At 38.3% G+C, this 22,325-nt stretch overlaps 1 protein-coding gene across 3 annotated transcripts in view; it reads left to right on the plus strand.

Moving 5' to 3' along the window:
• RPAP2 (RNA polymerase II associated protein 2) overlaps window positions 1-22,325 on the plus strand; it is an 83,735-nt gene that overhangs the window by 42,174 nt on the left and 19,236 nt on the right. For 2 of the 3 annotated variants that reach the window (XM_082613402.1, XM_082613404.1), the window contains exon 11: window positions 6,458-6,526. In XM_082613402.1, the coding sequence (XP_082469528.1) occupies window positions 6,458-6,526 (69 nt within the window). Of the gene's footprint in view, window positions 1-6,457; window positions 6,527-15,325; window positions 15,666-22,325 lie in introns of those variants that run through there. The other variant, XM_082613403.1, reaches the window with a different exon arrangement.

Below are 22,325 nucleotides of genomic sequence, written 5' to 3' on the forward strand. Positions count from 1 at the left end.
AATGTTTTCTATCAAATATTACTGTTTTAATTTTTGAATTATCACTCAGAAAATAGTTAAGTATGATAATTTAGCATCTGTGCTTGAAATTATTTTGGCTCAGCAAAAGGGGAAATATGATAGCAGGTAAAAATTTTGCTGTTCTGCCACTTAAAGTGCTTTGAAGTGAAAGCAGAGTACTTTGAAGTGAAAACAGAGACCTTGTGTTTTCCCTAATGCCTGAAATGGTAGCATAGAGCAGGCACTCACTAGATTTTTTTCTGAACGAGTAAATAAATTCATGAAATCTTAAATTTGTCTTGGCTTTGGGAGATTTGAATACAATAGAAAAGGAAATTCTATTTAACTGTTTTTGACATTTTTTTTTCTTACATGCTTACCCTTCTTTGGCCTTTTTTGGTTATGTGCTAGATTCTGTTTTAGTTGCTACAGATAAAACAGTGAACAAAATGAAAAAAATTCCTTCTCTCATTAACTATTCTAATGGAGAGGATATGTAAAATTTTAAAGACAATATGTATGTTATTATTATTATATGGTGATATACCTTTTTCCCTTTCCCAGTTCATTCTCCTCCTTTTCTCTCCAGAAGCAGGGAAAAAGGGATGGTACTAAGAAGGAAGTTGTGATTTTTAAATAGGCTGGTCAGGGAAGACCTCATTGAGAAGGTGCCATCTGTATAAAGACCTAACAGTTGGTGAGGGAACAAGCCATGTTGCTATCTGTGAAAATATATCAGACAGGGAACAACAGGTGCAAATGCCCCGAAGCAGAAGCAGGCCTGGTAATGTTCACAGAATATTAAGGATGCTGGTGAGGCTGGAGAAATGAGCAGAGGCAAAGGTACAAAGAGATATGGTCAGAGAAGTAAAGGGCAGGAAATGGCTATAGTATAGTTACATAGTCCTTGGAGCCATGGTCATTCTTTGACTTTTACTCTGAGTGAGATGCAAAGCAGTTTGTGGATTCTGAATAGGGGAAGGATGTGATCTGACATATATTTTTAGCAGTATCACTCTGTCTGCTGATTTGAGAATTATAGTAGATGGTCAGAGGCAGGAAGACCGTTTAGATGTTGTTTAGGATATTGTTTCCGTAATCTAGGCAAGAAATGATGTTGACCAAGGTGAAAGAAGTGGAGGTAATAAAAAGCGATAAGATTTTATTTTGAAAATAGAACCATCAGGATTTGATGACTGATTTGACATGGGATATGAAGAGAGTCGAGGTTACCCACAGAATTTTTGGCTTGAGCAACTGGATTCTAAAAGGATTGGGTAGCCATTTACTGAGATGGAGATACCTGCAAGAGGACCCAGTTTGCGGGGGAAGATAAGGAAATCAATTTTGGCTATACTAAAGTTTTGAGATGCCTGTTAGACATTCAAGTGGAAATGAAGGTAGATCATTAGATATAGAAGTCTGTAATTCAAGGAAGAGGTACAGGCTAGAGATAATAAATTTAAGAGTTGTGAGCACATAGTTATCTAATATTTAAAACTATAAATTGGATGACATCACCAAGGGAATGAACACATATAGAGGAGAGGAGAGACACAAGGGCAGAGGCCCTGGGGTGATCCAGAATCTCAGAAGGAGTGCCAGTGAGAGGGGAGGGGAATCAGGCGAGGGGAAACCAAGTGAAGAAAGTGTTCCAAGGAGAAGGGAGTGATCAACTGTGTCAAATGCTCCTGGTAGATTAAGGTGGGAACTGAGAAATGTCCATTGGATTTGGCAACATGGACGTCATTTGTATGTTTAATCCTCACAAGAACGCTGCGAGGTAGGTAGTACTATTGTCCCCATTTTACTAAATTAAAAAAAAAACAAGTTTTATAGCCATTGAATGTGTCCAGCATAAAACACTACTAATGACAGATCTGAATATTGAACCCATATCTGTCAGACTCTTTAACCACTATACTGTACTTGCTTTTTATATCATATAGACTTTTAACTATGGAAACATTTGTAGACATTTTAACTATGGAAAAAATTCAGAGTAATGTAACAAAGATACACATATTCTCCACTCAGAATTAATATATTTTAATATTTATTAGATTTGATTAAGACATACATTTTTAAATAAAATGTTATAAGTTCATTCATTCATTCAGAAAAAATTAATTGAATCTCTTCTGACTCTTATTCTGGGCACTTGGAATAAATATGTGAAGAACACAAAGATTCCTGCCCTCAGCCCAGGCAAAATAGAAAATAAACAATAACTGTAGGTTAGGTGGTAAGTGGTACGAGGATAAAGAAAAATACATAGCAGGATAAGGAAAGTCAAGAGTTTGGGGCTGGCTGGGGCTTCCCTGGTGGCGCAGTGGTTGAGAATCTGCCTGCTAATGCAGGGGACACAGGTTCGAGCCCTGGTCTGGGAGGATCCCATATGCCGCGGAGCAACTAGGCCCATGAGCCACGACTACTGAGCCTGCGCGTCTGGAGCCTGTGCTCCGCAATAAGAGGCCGCGATAGTGAGAGGCCCGCGCACCACAATGAAGAGTGGCCCCCGCTTGCCACAACTAGAGAAAGCCCTCACACAGAAATGAAGATGCAACACAGCAAAAATAAATAAATTAATTAATAAAAAACTCCTACCCCCAACATCTTCTTTACAAAAAAAAAAATAAAGAGTTTGGGGCTGGGAGGTGGAGGGAGTTGCACTTACTAATAGTGTGGCCCAGGTAGACCCTACTGCAAAGGTGACGTAAGAAAACTTATCTATCATTCAGGCAGATGGAATCACCAATGCAAAAGACCTAAAACATGAAGTCCTCTTTGTCCTCTTCCCCAATCCATTCTCCTTTTCCTCCCAGAAGCAACCAGTACTGTGAATTTCGTGTATATCTTTCCAGTCTTTGTTTTTATAATTTTAGTACATATATTTGTGTCCATAAATATGAATATTGTCTGTTCTTGAATTGTATAAATAATGTCATACCATACTTGCTTTCATTCAAATTATGATGAGCAAAATGTGTAAGTTGGGCTTCCCTGGTGGCGCAGTGGTTGAGAGTCTGCCTGCCGATGCAGGGGACACGGGTTCGTGCCCCAGTCCGGGAAGATCCCACATGCCGCGGAGCGGCTGGGCCCGTGAGCCATGGCCACTGAGGCTGCGCGTCCGGAGCCCGTGCTCCACAACGGGAGAGGTCACAGCAGTGAGAGGCCCGCATACAGCAAAAAAAAAAAAGTGTAAGTTCATTCTTTTTAACAGCTATTTAGTATTCTATAAAAATGCCACAATTTATTATTTTTTCTATTATAAGCAGTGTCACATCAAACATCTTCATACACATTTCCTTATGCATAGTGAGAGAGTTTAAGGTTTATATTTAGAAGTTATTCATATGCATTTTCAGTATTAGATATTGCTAAATTGTTTGATTACTCACATCAACAGTGTGTTAAAAGTAGTATTTCTTTTTTTTTTTTTTTTAATTTATTTATTTATTTTTGCTGTGTTGTGTCTTCGTTTCTGTGCGAGGGCTTTCTCCAGTTGTGGCAAGCGGGGGCCACTCTTCATCACGGTGCGCGGGCCTCTCACTATGGCGGCCTTTCTTGTTGCAGAGCACAGGCTCCAGACGCGCAGGCTCAGCAGTTGTGGCTCACGGGCCTAGTTGCTCCGTGGCATGTGGGATCCTCCCAGACCAGGGCTCGAACCCATGTTTCCTGCATTAGCAGGCAGATTCTCAACCACTGCGCCACCAGGGAAGCCCCAAAAGTAGTATTTCTTTATGTCCTCACCAACCCTTGGTATTGTTAATCTTTTATTTTTGCCAATGTAATGGAGTGAATTATTTTTATATTAATTTCCCGGATTAATAGTGAGCTTGAGCTCCTTTTCAAATGTTTACTGGCCATTCAACTTTCCTCCTCTGTAAATTACCTGCTCATGTCCTTTGCTAATTTATTAATTGGCTGGGTTTTTTCCCAAAGACTTTATTTAAAATCAGTTTTAGGTTCATAGCAAAATTGGGAGAAAGGTACAGAGATTTTCCTTATGCCCCCTTCCCCCACACAAGTAGCCTTCCCCGTTAAAACCATCCCCCACCAGAGTCATACGTTTGCTATAATTGATGCACCTATGTTAATGACATCATTATCACCCAGAGTCCATAGTTCACTCTTGGTGTTGTGCATTCTGTGGGTTTGGACAAATGTATAATGATGTCTATCCATTATTATAGTAAGAGTATTTTCACTGACCTAAAAATCCTCTGCACTCCACCTATTCATCTATCCTCCTTCACCCCACAACTCCTGGCAACCACTGATCTATCTATCTATTTATCTATCTATTTATTTATTTATTTAGCTAGCTAGCTAGCTAGCTAGCTAGCTATTTGGCCGTGCCGGGTCTTAGTTGCCACGTGCAGGATCTTCGTTGCCACATGCGGGATCTTTTAGTTGAGGCATGAGGGCTCTTAGTTGTGGCATGCCAGTTCTAGTTCCTTGACCAGGGATCGAACCAGGGCCCCCTGCTCTGGGAGCTCAGAATCTTAACCACTGGACCACTAGGGAAGTCCCTGATCTTCTTACTATCTCCATAATTTTACCTATTCCATAATGTCATATACTTGGAATCATACAGTTTGTAGCCTTTTCAGTCTGGCTTCTTTCACTTAAATAATATGCAATTAAATTTCACTTAAATAATATGCATTTAAAATACCTCTATGTCTTTTCATGGCTTGATAGCCCTTTTTTTTATGGTGTTATTTATTTATTTATTTGGCTGCATCGAGTCTTAGTTTCAGCACTCGGGATCTTTGTTGCGGCATGCGGGATCTTTCGTTGCAGCACATGGGCTTCTCTCTAGTTGTGGCACGCGGGCTCAGTAGTTGCGGCGCGTGGGCTTAGTTGCCCCACAACATGTGGGATCTTAGTTCCCCAACCAGGGATCAAACCCGCGTCCCCTGCATCAGAAGGTGGATTCTTAACCGCTAGACCACCAGGGAATTCCCAGTAGCTCATTTCTTTTTAGGGCTGAATAATATTCTAGTGTCTGGATGTACCACAGTTTATCCATTTACCTACTGAAGAGTATCTTGTTTGCTTCCCAGTTTTTGACAGATATATTAGTAGAGCTGCTATAAACATTCATGTGTAGGTTTTCGTGTGGGCATAAGTTTTTGACTCCTTTGGATAAATAAATACCAAGGAGTGTGATTGCTAGATTATATGATAGGAGTATGTTTAGTTTTGTGAGAAATACCAGACTGTCATCCAAAATTGCTGTGCCATTTTTTTTTTCCCACCAGCAATGAATGAGTGTTCCTCTTACTTCACATCCTTGCCAGCATTTGGTTTTGTTGATGGTCAGGATATTGGCCATTCTAATAGTGTGGTATATCTCATTGTTTTAATTTCCATCTTCCTGATGACATATGATGTGGAGCATCTTTTCATATGCTTATTTGCCATCTGTATATCTTCTCTAATAAGGTGTCTGTTGAAGTCTTGGACCCAATTTTTAATTGGGCAGTTTGTTTTCCTATTGTTAAGTTTTAATATTTCTTTGATATTTTGGATAACAGTCCTTTATCAGATATTGTTGGCTATTTTTTTAATTGATTTATAAATGATATTTTTAAAATGCTTTCTGAGAAATAAGATGACTACAGTGTATTTTATTGTCATCAACTGCTAAGTGATAGAATTTACTTCTGATTTTTTAAAACTTAAGTTTTCTTGAATAAAGACCTAGCATTATAATTTATTAAGTCAACTCTCATTTCTGTAAATTAGGGATTATGACATCCCTTAATTGCCTGCTGCCAACCTAGCACAAGGTAGAAAGGTACAAAAGTTGAATTAAAATTAAAATCAGAAATTGCTTACCTTATCAGCTTTAATAAAACATTTGATTAGGGAAAAACATAGAGGATATGGTTACAGGGAGGTGTATGTGTTTGTGTATTTTAATAAACCATGCAGTTCAGTTTCACATATTGTTCCTATATCACCATCTTGTCTAATAGTAGTATTGTTATAAATATATAAAAGTGGGGCTAGAACACTTCCTTTTTTTTTTTTTTTTTTTTTTTTTTTGCGGTACACGGGCCTCTCACTGTTGTGGCCTCTCCTGTTGCGGAGCACAGGCTCTGGACACACAGGCTCAGCAGCCATGGCTCACGGGCCTAGCCACTCCACGGCATGTGGGATCTTCCCAGACCGGGACACGAACCCATGTCCCCTGCATTGGCAGGCAGACTCTCAACCACTGCACCACCAGGGAAACCCTAGAACACTTCCTTTTAAGATGGCCATTATTAGATACTGAATATCAAGCCACATTATTATAGTATTGACTCTGTTCCATCAAATATAACAAGAATTTAAAAATAGTGCTCTTTAACACGCGATATCATAAAACTGATTATATCTAAAAATGGAAAGGTTATGTATTTAACAATCTTTGGGTAAATTTTCTCTCACTGTCTTTCAGATTAACAAACAGCAATATTATACATAAACCTGCAGAGTGGACCTTAATTGCTTTGGTGTTGCTGTCATTGTAAGTACTCTTTCATATTTTTAACTCTAAATACTAAATATGAAGAATTTTGATTAGGGGAAAACAAAGTTATTCACTGATTTTCTAAACTTTCTTGGAAAATATTGTAACTCTATTTTGTGCCTATTTTCCTTTCCTATATGATAAAATAACTTTCATGTAAAGTGATATGCTATATTTTGATAAGTTGTAATCATTCTCTTTATATTTTTTACTATCTTTTCTTCTAAGGGCATTTTTCTTCTCAAATATTATTTGTAATCATTTGAAAGAGAAGAACATCTCCATGTGGGATATGATATATACAGGCTAGTCCCTTAATTTCATTTTTAACAGTACATTTTATTAATGTTAAATGGCCTCATTATTTTACATCTGTATTTTTACTAATATAGCTAATGCTATTTCATTTTTCATCAGCATTTTTATCAGTGATATCATCAGAAAAGTTTTGTTTTCCAAATTAATGTACATCTTTAAAATCAAACAGATTTAAAGGAACTAAAGTAGATACTACACAAGCATATATAAAACATTTAATACTCATTCACCTTTTAAGAAATCACTAGTGGTGTCTAAGGCTGTCTTTCAATAGAGTTAAAACCATCTAGTAAGTGTAGTGTTTTTCAGCTTGAATTGCAAAAGTCTTCTTTTGAAGACCATTCATTACTGCATTACTGTTGCTACTTGGTACTTGTTAGGTCATTGAAGCCCATAGGACATTGAATACTTACTGGACACTCACAGGTCAAGAAGTGTTATGAGCCAACCTCATAGCATCTCCAGCCCTACTTTTCTTTCTTTGATGTTACTTCGGTCTGACATGTTATTCTGGCCTCACTATCCCATAGAAGGCTGTGCTGGGAGGCATTAGAGTAGGCTTCAGTGAGCCAGCATACGTGTCACCCAACGAGATACAGCTCACATGATTCATTAAATCAGAACACAGAAAATAACTTTACTTGAATGCCCTGACATAAATTTTTTATCAACCATAAGAACAAATCTTTTGTCATTTCTGCTATTCAGTGTTCCAGTTGAATTGGTAATTTGAGAAACAGATCTTAATTTTTTAGAGAGTTCTTTCCAGTTTATGAAATTTGTAAATATTTTGGTCACTGGCCAAAAAATATCAGAATCTCTGCTCACCCACCATATCCTATGCCTGCTAATAAACCCTGGTAGATAACTGTTTAACTGTACTTCTGTAGTTCATTATACTAAAGGGGAAGTAGCTTTTTTGGTTGACAAGTCAGAGGCCCAGGCTCAGCAGTAATCTCAGAATCTTGCTTTCTAAGCCAGTAACTGGAAGTATTATCTTAATGAGCAGCTGCTTACTGAGGACACGTTAGGTCCTACTTCTTTTTGTATCAAACTGTTGCCTTATCTTCTCCAAAATGTATAGCAAGGAAAAACAACAGAAAAAAGTATGGAAAATGAAATTGAAAAGTCTACTATCAAAATTTCCTAAGTTTATTCCATACAAAAGTATACCTCTAGTATTTGATTTTAATAGAGGCACCCATGTGGCCCAAAATACTGAAAGCTTTGCTAGTCCTTTTATTTGACTTGCCTAACTTTGGATGTAGTGTAGGTATTTCAAGGGTCAGTGACCCATAAAAATAGTAACTTAATTGAATTCAAGAAACGAAACTGCACACATGTTAGACGTGTTGCATATTTCACATTGTGCAGTCAGTCTTAAGGTTGTAGCAGTAAACACTGTTTCCTTTTGTCATTCACCTTGAATCCTTCTCTTTCATTATTCCCTAAGCCCTACAGTTAGATCTACCCATCCTTCTCCTAGTCTTTGGTCCTTTTGATCCCTTGACAACTAAAAACCTTTCCAGTTAGGGCCCTCTTGGCTTCTTTAAAAATCTTTGGTCACTATAGACACCAAGTTAGCTGGTACCTCTTGGGTTTTGCCTTTCAAATCTTGTTTTCTCATAATTTTCTGTAACTTTTGCTATAGGCCCTCTTTGAACATTCTTTATCTTCCCTAGCTGAATCGCCTTATTGTTTGGTCATCTGACCCTAAGACTTCTGTCTCCTGTCCCCATATTATTTTATTTCTTATTTCCTCATTTCTCAGAAAATCCCCTTTAGCTTTTCATATTTCTGCCCCCCAGGGAATCTGTGACTCAACTGATAGCCCCTTTCCTTCTCAGCCTGTCCTTTTTTCATCCTTTTAGAATAAATATTACTATATGAGATGGGGATAAAATTAAAATACATATCCATTATGTTAAAACTAATCTCATTGGCTTCTGTAAAGTATAATTATACTTTATATTTGCACCCCTCTTTCCTCCCACTTAGAGTTCACAGTTACTTTTTAGGGAAGATATTTTGTTACTGGGGAAAGAAAAAGTAGGCATGAGGGCCAGCATTAGATAAAGAACCTTAAACCCAGGGCTTCCCTGGTGGCGCAGTGGTTGAGAGTCCGCCTGCCGATGCAGGGGACACGGGTTCGTGCCCCGGTCCGGGAAGATCCCACATGCCTCGGAGCAGCTGGGCCTATGAGCCATGGCCGCTGAGCCTGCGCGTCTGGAGCCTGTGCTCCGCAACGGGAGAGGCCACAACAGTGAGAGGCCCGCGTACCGCAAAAAAAAAAAAAAAAAAAAAAAAAAAAAAGAACCTTAAACCCAGTGAACAGTATGGAGACTTTAGGCACTCAAAGAGGTATGTGCACATGAAGAGAAAGGAGGTAAATGCTCACATGTGTTTGTAGAACAGTAACCCCTCATTCAGCCTTTTGATTTATCGCCTCTAAGATTGAACGTAGGCATACATGGGATTACCTTTTTTAAAATAATTATCCTATGATTCAGAAACTCTTTGTATCTACTCTCAAATTGCCAATGGAATTTTTTTAGTCATTGTAGACATTTCTGGAATTCATATTAAAAGGTGAACTTCTTATAAATCTTTATAGCTAGGAAAAAGGTTCTGAATGGCAGTTGTAGACACTGAAGATATGAATATAGTAAGATAATATGTTCAGTATTATTATAACAGTGGTACTGTTCTTTGTATATGAATATTGCCAAGTTTTGTTAATATTAGCATTTGTTTAATGCATGAAAGGTGTTTTCAAAATTCCTGAGAACCACTTAGAAAAGGATACATATACACATATATAATTTTATTAGTAAAATAAATGGCTGAAGTCTAGCTCTTGTTAGAGGGAAAAATCAACATTTTGAGCAAAACATGATAGTCCAGATGAAAGAAATCTGGGTCTTGAATTTTCACATCTGTATTCTTAAAAGTAGATAAGGTGTCTCTGTAGCAAATCATCTTTTCCTAGTAACTTCCCTTGCACTTTCACAGATGTATTAACATTTTAAAAATTTGAACCACAATGTGTAATTTATCAGTGTATACTGATGGGAACTTTATACCCATATAATCTCAGAAAGAAATTCATCAAATCAAATTGGTTCACTTGATCTTTCCACACTCAATGCGTCTATATATAAAAATACAATATGACCCATTTAGATTTCATTTAGATTTCTCACTAATTCCATAGGACTTGGATGGCCAGTGTGACTGCAACATTTATTGATATTTATACTATGCATTCAGACCCTAAATAGTTACCAAGAGCACACTGAAAGACTTTCAAAGCTTAAGCAGTATACATTTTTTTTTTTTTTTTTTTTTTAGCTGCGTTGGGTCTTTGTTGCTGCACACAGGCTTTCTCTAGTTGTAGCAAGCGGGGGCTCCTCTTCATTGTGGTGTGCGGGCTTCTCATTGCAGTGGCTTCTCTTTTTGTGGAGCACAGGCTCTAGGTGCACAGGCTTCAGTAGTTGTGGCTCACAGGCTTCAATAGTTATAGCACGCGGGCTCTAGAGCTCAAGCTCAGTAGTTGTGGTGCACGGGCTTAGTTGCTCCGCAGCATGTGGGGTCTTCCTGGACCAGGGCTGGAACCCATGTCCCCTGCATTGGCAGGCGGATTCTTAACCACTGCACCACCAGGGAAGTCCCAGTATACATTTATTTAACAGTGAAGGAATTAATGTTCCTTTACTCCTCTCATTTTTATTTAATAAATGTTATAATTAACAAAGGTAAGTTCTCAAGAACTCCTTACACATAGAAGGACATCTATAATAGTGATAATGCTGTTTTTGTTTGTTTTTGCTTTTAGTAACTTATTAGAAATGCAATAAAGTAACCTGGTAGTTGGTGTTATTGCTTAAACTCCTGGCTATAGTAATTTTTTGTTTTTGTTGAACCTTATCATACTTTATGATTACATACTATATGTTGAAATTATATAAAATCAAATCTGATTTTCTCACATAAATATGCTCTAATGAAGATATTAGGCTCTTTCCACAGTCTTGATGCATGATTTTTCATAAAAATCATAAAAATGTATATGAATATATATAGTCTGCTGTAAATATTTTAGTACCTGTATGCTCTACTGTATAAAACTTTTAATGTATTTATATATTTTGATGTGTTTATACATCAAGTTAGAAAGCACAGTAAATTACATTAAAGTGTGTTTTCTGATGCCTCCTCATAGTATATCATATATTTGTTTTTATATTCCTCATAATTTTCATCTACCCTTACCCTACCCTTCTGTATAGGAAAACAGAAAACATCACTTTTTATCATGGTCATGGTTTTCAGAGTAGTTTCTCTGAGAAGATTTTGACTGGTATTTTGAGATTTTATAGCTGTAGGACACCTTCCTCAGCTTGGTCCTTATCCTCCTTTCCCTCTTCCCTCTGCCCTTAGTCTTCCCAGTGTTCTTTGACCTCTGTCATTATACTTGAGCCTGTAACATGAGTGGGGACTATGCAGATGTTGACCTAAAGCTGAGAAATCTAGGGAAGGGTCCAGACCAAGGCTGGCAGCCAAAGAGAAGCCATATAGAAGGCTATGGAGAAGCAAACTGACTGGCCTGAGTTCTGTGTGCAGCACACATGCCAGAAATACAATAACTTCTTGTATTTAAAATGTAACTTTTTCACCCAAGTTTAATGTGGAACCTTTGTAAAAAGCCCACTGCTTATGTATTGTGATGATCTATGGTTAATTTTAGCATAGGAGTCCAGAGTCTCTTTGTGGATAGCCAGGGAGAGGTGTGTATTGTGTTCCATGGGAGTGATTTGGTTATCTGATGAAGGAGTAAGTAGGTAAATACTTACTTACTTTGTGCTACTTAGAAAGAATGGAGGGTAGAAAGTGACTTGTGGTAGTCTAACATGGATACATGCTATTCCTAGTTTTATGCCCTTGATGTTCTCTAATGGAAAGCTTTCAAGATCATCTCCAAAAATGTCTGCTTTCATTTTATTTATCTGAACTGTCTGTTTTCAGTGAACTGTGGCCCACTTCCTAGACAGAGACCATGCAATAGTTTATTCCCCCTAAAAGCTTTGAGTATTCCCGTCGTTCCAGGAGTAGCATGTAAGTCCTGGGAAATGGTATTTAAATAAGCTCAACTTGACCATGATCACTAAAGAAAAGCCTTCACTGGACGTGGGCAGCCACTTTAGGTAACCATCATAAAGATAGACACTCAGGAGAGTCACTTCCCTAGGGCACTAGATGTGAATGGAAAGATGTGACCAAGGCTTTTTGCCTCAGCAGATTGTTTTTTATAGCGCGCCCATCACTAATTTCCTTAGAGAAATATGTGAGCACACCATGAAAATGAAGAGATGATTCCTTAGAAATTTATTGGTTCTCAGAAGTATTCCAAAGCCTTTCTCTTAACATTCCCAATTTAGTTCTCAGTATTTGCGACCATAATAGATAACTGAAATAATTTTTGTTTCCTTATAATTATGGAATTTTTTATACTTAATTGAATTTATTGAGATATAATTCCTATAACTTAAAATTCACCATTTTAAAATGTATAATTCGCTGGTTTTTAGTATATTCACTATTTAGTGCAACTATCACCACTGTCTGATTCCAGAACATTTTCATCACCCCAAAAAGAAACCTCATATCTATTAGCTTAGTCCCAGTTTCCCCTTCCTCCATCCCCTGGCAACCACAAATCTACTTTCTGTCTCTATGGATTTACCTATTCTGAACATTTCATATAAATGGAATCATATAATATGTGGCCTTTTGTATCTGGCTCCTCTCACTTAATGTATTCAAGGTTCATTCATGTTGTAGCATGTAACAGTACTTAATTCCTTTTTATGGTTGAGTAATATTCCATTGTATGGATATACCACATTTCATTTATCCATTCATCAGTTGATGGACATCTGGGTTGTTTCCACTCTTTGGCTCTCAAGAACATTTTGTTTACGAGTTTTTATGTGAACGTAAGTTTTCGGTTCTCTTAGGTATATACCTAGGAGTGGAATTAGTGGGTCATGTGCTAACTCTGTTTGACCTTTTGAAGAACTGCCAGACTGTTTTCCACAGTGGCTTCACTGTTTTAAATTTCCACTGGCACTCCATAGATTGAACTTCAAAGGTCATCTCTTCTTGCCTTACACCCAGTAGTCCCACCAGGCTTATGTTTGCAGTTTTTCCAAACTTTAAATATGCTTGTTCGTATTAAATTTAGGCCTTCATGGACCTGTAACATCAATTTTTTATGTTCTAGGAATTTCTACTACGTATGCAAAATGAGTACCTATGAGCCCCCTCACACACACACAAAAAAGATCATAGTGTTGAATATGAGACCATATAAATTAAATGTCTGAACCATAACTAGTGGTATTTATTTTGGATTCCTCAATATCCATAAAATTCCTGTTTTGGTTTGTTTTTTGCTTGTGTAAATCTTGGATTTGTTTATCTTATGATATTTACTATCACAATACCCTTGTCATTGTGAAGTTTAAGTAAAGTACTTATTTACTGAGGGTTAAATAATAATTAGATTATTTCTAAGCCCCCTATACTTATTGCTGAGAGTTTATCTAAGAAAAATAAAATATTTTTTAATTGAAGTAACTTTATCCTCAGCCAGCAGGCTCTGTGGGAACCCAGATATTTTCTAAAGGAAAAATAATACTTGGGTAAATTTTTAACCAAAGACTGCTTTCTTCAGTGATTTTTTTTTCCCTCAGAATTCCTCATATTTCTGGCAATTTTATAATGTTGGTTTTTTAATCCATAGGTAGCTAAGAGTCCCCAACCTCGGGCCAGAATACATCTTAAAGTCACCAAGGATCCTCAGCAAAAAGATGTGCTCCCCAGCTTCCCCTTCCCAAGCAGCACAGTAACAGCAGTGGTGACAGCTAGTATCAGGCAGCACTTAGCCCTTACCAGTCACAGCCTCGACTTGAGGAGTCAGTCTCCCTATGTACTCTTGATATCTTCACATCCTGACTGAGCTCACTGAGAGCACAAGTCAGGAGAAGCCAGGAAGCATGAGGCGTAAGGGCACTGTTATCCCTAGCCTCAGGGTTCTGCACCGTAAGAGTGTGATAATCATTGTGTGTGGACACCACTGGTTGGTCCCGTTTCTGTCTTAGAGCACTGAAAAAGTTGGAGCCAGTATGCTGAGAGAATTGTTACATAGCAGTAGTTATGAAGAAAAGTTTTTCCAACACACATCTCCAAAGCTGCTCTATAGAGCTGTCACAAACAGGATCTAGATATAAAGTTTAAAGTCACTACAGCCCAGCCCTTTAAACAAACCTATGTGTAATATATCACTATTAAGTGAATTACAAAGAACTTGTTTCTTTTCAATTAGAAATATCAATGGAAAGCATCCCTGCTTCCTTATTAATAGGTAATCCTAAAGCATTAAATGCAAACATTATCAGAACATAAACCATCTGTTATAAGAAAAACATTTTATTTTATTTGGCTGTCATGGTCTTTTATATAATCAAAGTTTTTATCAAAGTGTTTTTTTTTTTTTTTTTTTTTGGTATGCAGGCCTCTCACTGTTGTGGCCTCTCCCGTTGCGGAGCACAGGCTCCGGACGCACAGGCTCTGCGGCCATGGCTCACGGGCCCAGCCGCTCAGCGGCATGTGGGACCCTCCCAGACCGGGGCACGAACCCGTGTCCCCTGCACCAGCAGGCGGACTCCCAACCACTGCGCCACCAGGGAAGCCCTATCAAAGTTTTTATCTCAGTTTTTTAGACAATAGTTCTGAAATAGAAAGCTCATGATAACATACTTCATGGTATGTTCTTGTCTACTTTGTTTTTCTTTTAGAAGTCCTTAATAGTAATAGCCTCACATGCCTCTGGGTTTTTTCAAATTTGGGGACTTTAGATTTGTGCCTAGGATAAAATTAAATTTATATAAATTATTATTAAGCATTGTTACGATATTTTTAGTAAGTGTAATTCCCTTACCCCAAAGACCACCTTGAACTATGCAAGGGTCTCTTAAAACCCTAAGTTGAGTCTCATTCTGGATTTTGCCTTGCACTAGCAGTGTAGCCTTGCACAAGTTTCTTAACCTCATTGTGCATTTTTTGTCTTGTTGGCAATAAAAGGGGACTAAATCCTGGTTAAATCAACTTGGCAGTGTGAATTCAACTATGAGATGTTATAACTAAGAAACAGTTTTAATGCAGTATGTCAAAGGCTACTGAAGGAGACAGTGGAGATGAGTATATTTAGCGTAGGAAACAATGTAATTGTGCTGATAGCCATGGTGACACTGCCCAAGTGTTACTACTTTGTTTGGTATCTTAGTCCTTAAGCTTGGCAAAGAAATACGTTGATAATATTGCTAGCCATTCTTTCTGTGGAAAGATTACAGAGTACTCATTGAAGTAAATGGGATGAACACCCCCAAAGATTCCTTAACTCTCTTTCTACTACAGACCTAGCTGACATTATATTGCTCTCCACATCAAAGATGAGGGACCTGCCCTGGATATTTAAGGAAACAGTGAAGTGATTTAGTACCTCAGCAATATAAATACTAAAGGTGGTGAAGAGCAAAGTAAAATGTGTAAGTTGATTTTTTTAATGTAAAACTATGTTTTAGAACTCATTTTCTTACAGAATTCTCACTATAACCATGGACCTTTTCTCCCCTGCTTCCATATTATTCTTTTTTTTTCTTTTTCTTTTTCATATTATTCTTTACATTTTATTCTGGGAATAAGTCTTATCAACAAATAGGGACATGTAGAAACCTGATATTTTATGTCAGAATTTCTGACTCTTTGTTCAGATCACATTTAAGGAATTTTTTTTTTTTTTTTTTTTTTTTTTGGCTGCATTGGGTCCTCGTTGCTGTGCATGGGCTTGCTCTAGTTGCGGTGAGCGGGGGTTACTCTTCGTTGCAGCACATGGGCTTCTCATTGCGGTGGCTTCTCGTTGCAGAGCACAGACTCTAGGCGTGCAGACTTCAGTAGTTGTAGCACACGGGCTCTAGAGCACAGGCTCAGCAGTTGTGGTGCACAGCCTTAGTTGCTCTGCAGCATGTGGGATCTTCCCGGACCAGGGCTTGAACCTGTGTCCCCTGCATTGGCAGGCAGATTCTTAACCACTGCACCACCAGGGAAGCCCCAAGGAAAAATTTTAAAGTAGTTCTAGAATAACTTTTTTTTCTTTTATTGATGAAAAGATCCCAACCATTCATTGATATAACTTCTTTGAACTAGGTATGTTGGAGTAATCTGAGTTTCGTCTTGGAGATAGTAGATTGTTAGCTATAGGAATGATAAGCTACCTTGCCTGTAGCCCTGATTTTCCTTATAAAGAGTTTATTTGCACTTTTTAAAAATGTTTTTAATATCATGCCACTAAAACCAGCATAAATAGAGCCCACATTATACCAGAAAAGGATGAGACTCACACTTTGCTGTAGCATCATAACTGTAAATCAGTGTAGAGGCTGACTATACAATAATGGAAAAGTTTTCAAATATTAGAAATCTGACTTTAAAATAACCAAAAAATGTTTATTGAGCAGCTGCTATGGGTAAGACTGTATCTTAGGCCTTGTGCGGGATACAGAGACTAAACAGAGATTAAACAAAGATCCTGCCCTGGAAGACTACTGGAGGTTGAGGAAAGGGGGAGATAGATATGTGCACAGGTGACTACAGTAAAAAGTTGCATGTATTATTAAATGGCAAGAAAGAAACACAAACTGTTTGGGGGTTCAGAGAAGCAAAAGAGCTCTACTACGGAGATGAAAAAAGGTTTCACAGAAGTGGGATTTGTGATAGGCCCAAAAGATAGAAACTGTTTCAAGAAATAGAAATGAAAGGATGCGAGCATTCTAGGAAGTACCTGTGTAATGAAAAAAGCAAAAAGAAGAGATGTAGTGAAGAGTATAAGATAACTGGAAAGAGTGGTTGGGAGTTGGGTGTATTGTAGAGATAGAACCTTTTAATGGCAAGGAAAGTTATTTTAGTGGACAGTGAAAGTCATTTAAGTTTTGAGCAGAGAGTACCATCATGAAGCCAGTGTTTTAGGAAGATCAGTCTTGCTGGAGTCACATCTGATCCTGTCTTCCACCTTGTGCCAGTCCTTCGAAGGCTTCCAGTTGCTCTTGTGGCCTACATGGCCCTGCATCGTCCTGCCCCTTCTCCAGCCTCTTCTCCTCCAGCCTCATCTCACATCACCCTACCTTGTTCTCCCATTCCTACCACTCTGACCTTCTTTCCAGCCCTTCTCATCATGCTCTCCCTCAGCATAGGACACAGGTTGTTCCCTATATCCAAAATGTTCTTCCCTCCCCTCTTCCTTTGGTTAATTCCCCTTCATCTCTCAGAACTTGAGCAAGTGTTTCTTCCTCAAGAAACGTTTCATGGACTTCCCTGACTAGATCAAGTATCTTTATAATATGCTATCATAACACCATGTACTTATCTTTCCTAGCACTTGCCCTGTTTTCAGTTTTATATTTAATTGTATGATTACTTGATTAATGTCTGTCTCACTCAACTTGAAGATTTTAGGGGCAGGTTCTATGTCTGATTTTACTCACCATTATATACCCAGCACTAAAGCATCGTGCCTAGAACATCATAGATTTACAATAAATACCTGGCAATGAATGAATGAATGATTATTTAGGAAGCTATCATTTCTAGCTTTTTGTTGACTCCTTCCCTCCTGCCTTCAAGTGCTTATTCATCTTTAAAGTTTAAAAAACAAAAGAGGGGCCTCCCTGGTGGCGCAGTGGTTGAGAGTCCGCCTGCCGATGCAGGGGATACGGGTTCGTGCCCCGGTCTGGGAGGATCCCATATGCCGCGGAGCGGCTGGGCCCGTGAGCCATGGCCGCTGAGCCTGCGCATCCAGAGCCTGTGCTCCGCAATGGGAGAGGCCACAACAGTGAGAGGCCCGCGTACGGAAAAAAAAAAAAAAAGAGAGAAAAAAAAAAACCTATCCTTTGTCCGTAACTTCACTGACCACCCCCCCAGACTATCATCCTTTCATTTGCCAAACTTCTTGAAGAGCTAGTCTGCTGTCAGTGATTCCCGTGCTTTTCATTAATCCCTTGCATTCTGGCTCTTGCCCACAGCATTTATGAAATTGATTTTCTCAAGGCCTCCACTAGTAACAGCCTAATTTACCAGCGAGCACTGAGGCAGTGAACTAAAATGATTACAATGAAAATGAAATGGGAGAGACAGACGATGAGAGGCATTACAGCACCAGAATCTACAAAGTTTAGCAGTGGGGGTAAGGGGAGCCAAACATGATTTCACAAAATTAAGACAGATAACTGGGAAAAATGGTGGTTCTTTTAGGGAAGAGAGTATGAGGAACTAATTGAAGGATATACTGCATTTGGTTTAATACCTGTTCTCCAAGCACTGAGACTGTTCCTGTTCAGGGAGATTTAAGGTTAAGGCAGATTATCCAGTTGGGCGGTTCTCCAGTAGGAGTTGAAAATGTGGAATTGAAGCTAAAGAATGGTAAGAAAAATCATAGACTCAGATTTTAGAGTCATTATTGAGATGGGTGAGAGGCAGAGGTAGAGCATATTAAGTGCAGAGGAAAGAGAGAATCTGTGGAACAGCTGCATCTATGCCAGGGTTGCCTGAGGAATACAGAAAAGGGCAGAAAGAGGGGAGAAACAAACGTTTGTTTTTTGGAACACCAACTCAAACATGCTAGACACTTTACCTACATTATTTCATTTGATCCTCACAATTCAGTGAGGTCAGTGGTAGTGTCCCACTTCGCAGAGAAAGAAACAGACCGTGGGAAGACAAGCACTTTGTCCAAGGTCACAGCTGGGATTTTGATTTCAAAATGTGTGCATTTGCCACTGCCCAGTGTACCTTAGAAAGGTATATGTACAATCAGAACACTGTCAAGGAATCCAAAGGAGGTTTGAGGTTCAAGAAAGAGGTGGTAACTACCTTCCTGAGAACCAGGCAGTTATCCTCTGCTGAACAAAGACAAGGACTGAACAAAGGCTATGGTTTGGGCAACCACAGTGTGGGTGACCTTCAAGGAAGCAGTTTCTGTAGAATGATAGTGGAGACCAGATTGCAAAGGCTGCTCTAGTAGACAGTTGTGAAGATACTAGACATAGCAAATGTTGACCACTCTTCATATGGTTGGCATAAGAGGAAAGAAGAGAGGGATTATAATCCAATGGTAAGTCTTCAGAAGACTTCTCAGGATAGTGGAGGCTTGAGCATGTTGGCAGCAAAGGGGAAGGAGATGTCAGACAGGCAGGGTTGGGAGTACTGAAAAGACAGTGTAACTGATGGGATGCGTTCCATGAAGAAACTGGGAATGTCACCAAAGGCATATTTGCCGATTATTTTTTCTTCCCTCATCCCTGTCACCCACCTCCCTTACCCACCTTCCCCCACATGTTTCTCTCTCCTTGCCTTGAATGTGAGTGTTCTTTGGTAACATTTTGCCTCCTGTACTTAATTTCAAAAGTGAATGGACCAAATCTTGTATGTTTCTCCTTCCAAAAACTCATATTAGTGTTATTGTTTCATTACTTGTTCTAGTTTATCACCCTCCACCACAGGTTAGTGATCTGCTTTAGAATTAATTTAGGGCAGCATTTCTAAGTTTGACCTGTATAGCTACTGTGTTTAATTCTGGTGTCTAACTTTTTTTTTTTCATAGTTATGATTTTTACCTGCCTTCTCATCTTTTATAATCCACAAATCAGTCTTAGGGACATATACATGTACTTCACAAAAAAATACACACATATACACACACATACATACACACACACACACACACAGTTTCTACATGAGAATAAGAGACTTTCCATTCATCCAAAAATTGTGTTTGGACAGTGTGTAAACAATACTAAACCAGGAAAGATGTCTACAGTAAGTGAGGCAAATTTGAAATTGTTTTCTTACCAAAACATAATCTCCATGCAGCCAAGGACATTGTCTAGATTACTTTTGTCTCCCTAAATCTGGCACTCAATCTGGCATCTAGTAAGCACTAAGGGAATATTTGTAAAATAAATCAAATGAATGAATGGACAGGAAAAACTTGGATAATTATTGTTGGTGTTATGAACTTCAAAATAGAATTGGTAGCACTGGTAAAATTGCACAGGAAAAAACAAATAGTTGCTTACTATCATGAGTAAAAAGAAGGACAGTAACCTTTGTCTTGGTAATGATTCATATTTTCCAGGGTGGATATTGTCTGATAAGGATGTGACTAGCCTAAAAAGAATTGCTGCTTTTAACCAAATCTAGCATTGCTTTCTTGCAAATAGATATTTATAAAATCTTTAATAAAATTAATGAAAAACAAAACTAGATGTAACTGGGAAATTATCTTTTAATTCATATAATTATAAAATTAGTAAGCATTTTAATTTTTTTAAATGTCTTTGATTTTAAAACTATATTTCAAATACTGCTTTTCTCTGATTTCCATGGACTTACTCTTTCATATTCTGTGGACTGATAAATAGAAGAATTGGTTATAGAGCAGTTAATCACCAAGTATGTAGATATGGCACTAAATCTTTTATTTATCTGATGCATCACAGACACAATTCTGGAGAATTCTTTAAATGTTTTACATGTTGGTATTTGTTCGTTGAATTGGAAGCATTTATCAAATATTAATGGGTCTTAATGGAAAATTTCACTCTAGAGGCAAACTCTTCCTTTAACTAGTCTTACTGAATGTATTTTATTAACTAGTCTTGCAAACTTGCATGAAAATTATAAGGAAAAAATTATTATTCCTAGGCATATTGAGTGCTTGTTAAATTCAAGAACCAAATCACCTAGTATGTTTTTTCTCTGTTGTCTTTAAACACTTCCATTTAGATTGTGTATTATAGAGACTTAACACCTTTTTAATATTTTTCCTGCCTCTGACTTTTCTCATTCTGATAGTTCTAGTTAACAGTAAAGTCATATGGTTCCTGAAGGCAAAACTAAAATACTTCCGATTTACTCCTGGTTTAAATATTTTTACAAAGTTTTAGAGCAGATTATAAAGGCCAAAGGGTAAAACGAGGCTTGCTGTTATCTAGTTCTCACTATTGCTGTTTGTGTCGTCCCATGTCCGCTTTCAGTGAGCAGTCTGAGAGTTGGCTCTTTGTCATTTTAGTACAGCTCAGGTATACTGTGCCTTAAAAGACACAACATATCAAAATACATAAAGCTTAATACTGAAAATTCCATTGGAGCAAAAGTACTTAGGAAACTGCTACAAACTGCTTGAACACCTGTAATTTCTGTGGAGGTGAAATCACATTACAGTAACTGAATTGTCTGTACAATTTCACGATTTTATTTATTTACTGATTTTCTTTCCAATGAGTTTTTCAGGCCCCATGTTGTTTGTCACATGGAGGTTTTTAGTTTCAATGAGTGACAAATCAGCCACGCTGCAAAAATGTTTTTTAAGAATAATGCAACTGCCAGGTTATAACTAGTATTCCTGTGGTTTCATTGCAGAGAAGTATGTTGCTCATTCAAAACACTAACACTTATACAACTTCCACATGCTCCAGAATTCCTCAAACTGTGTAAAACTAAATGCCACTAATCCTCTACAGCTCACATTACAGATTGAGAGATATGGTTATACGTTGAAAGTAGAAATAAAGTTATGTATTCTTTCCCCAAAGGAAAAAAAAAATACACATTTGGAAGAAAAAAAACCCAAAAAAACCTTTTTATGTAATTTGAAGGACTATATGAACCCCAGTATCCCAGGTTAACATGAGGAAGTGGAGTCAGCAAATGTAGGTTTCTCTTTTGAGAAAACTGATGATAAGAGTAGGAAAGAAATTGAACTGCAGCAACTTGTTTTGGAGAAAAGAGACTTAAGCATGTTTGTAGGGTATGGAGAAGGAGCCAGTTAAAAAAAAAAAAAAAGAATCTGAAGCTGAGGGCAGGGTTGGGGGGTAGACATGCATGGTGGAACAGGGTCCCAGAGGAGGTACAAAGAAGTGGGATCATGGTTACAGGCAGCAGTAACTTGAACAGGAGAGAGGTACATCTTCTGGGGCAGGAAGAAAATAAGTGAAGAGTAATGTGGCTATAGGTAAGTTTGTAAGTAGAAGGGAGATATTTATGTATGTACGTATGGCTGTGTTGGGTCTTCGTTGCTACGTGCAGGCTTTGTCTAGTTGCAGCGAACGGGGGCTACTCTTCGTTGTGGTGAGCGGGCTTCTCATTGCAGTGGCTTCTCTTGTTGCGGAGCATGGGCTCTAGGCACGCGGGCTTCAGTAGTTGTGGCGCACAGGCTTAGTTGCTCCGTGGCATGTGGGATCTTCCCGGACCAGTGCTCAAATCCGTGTCCCCTGCATTGGCAGGCGGATTCTGACCCACTGCACCACCAGGGAAGTCCCTAGAAGAGAGATTTTTAAATTACGCCTGATAACTTCAAGTAAGA

Source organism: Mesoplodon mirus (assembly GCF_964341445.2).
Source record: "Mesoplodon mirus genome assembly, chromosome: 3".
NCBI classification, from domain to species: Eukaryota; Metazoa; Chordata; class Mammalia; order Artiodactyla; family Ziphiidae; genus Mesoplodon; species Mesoplodon mirus.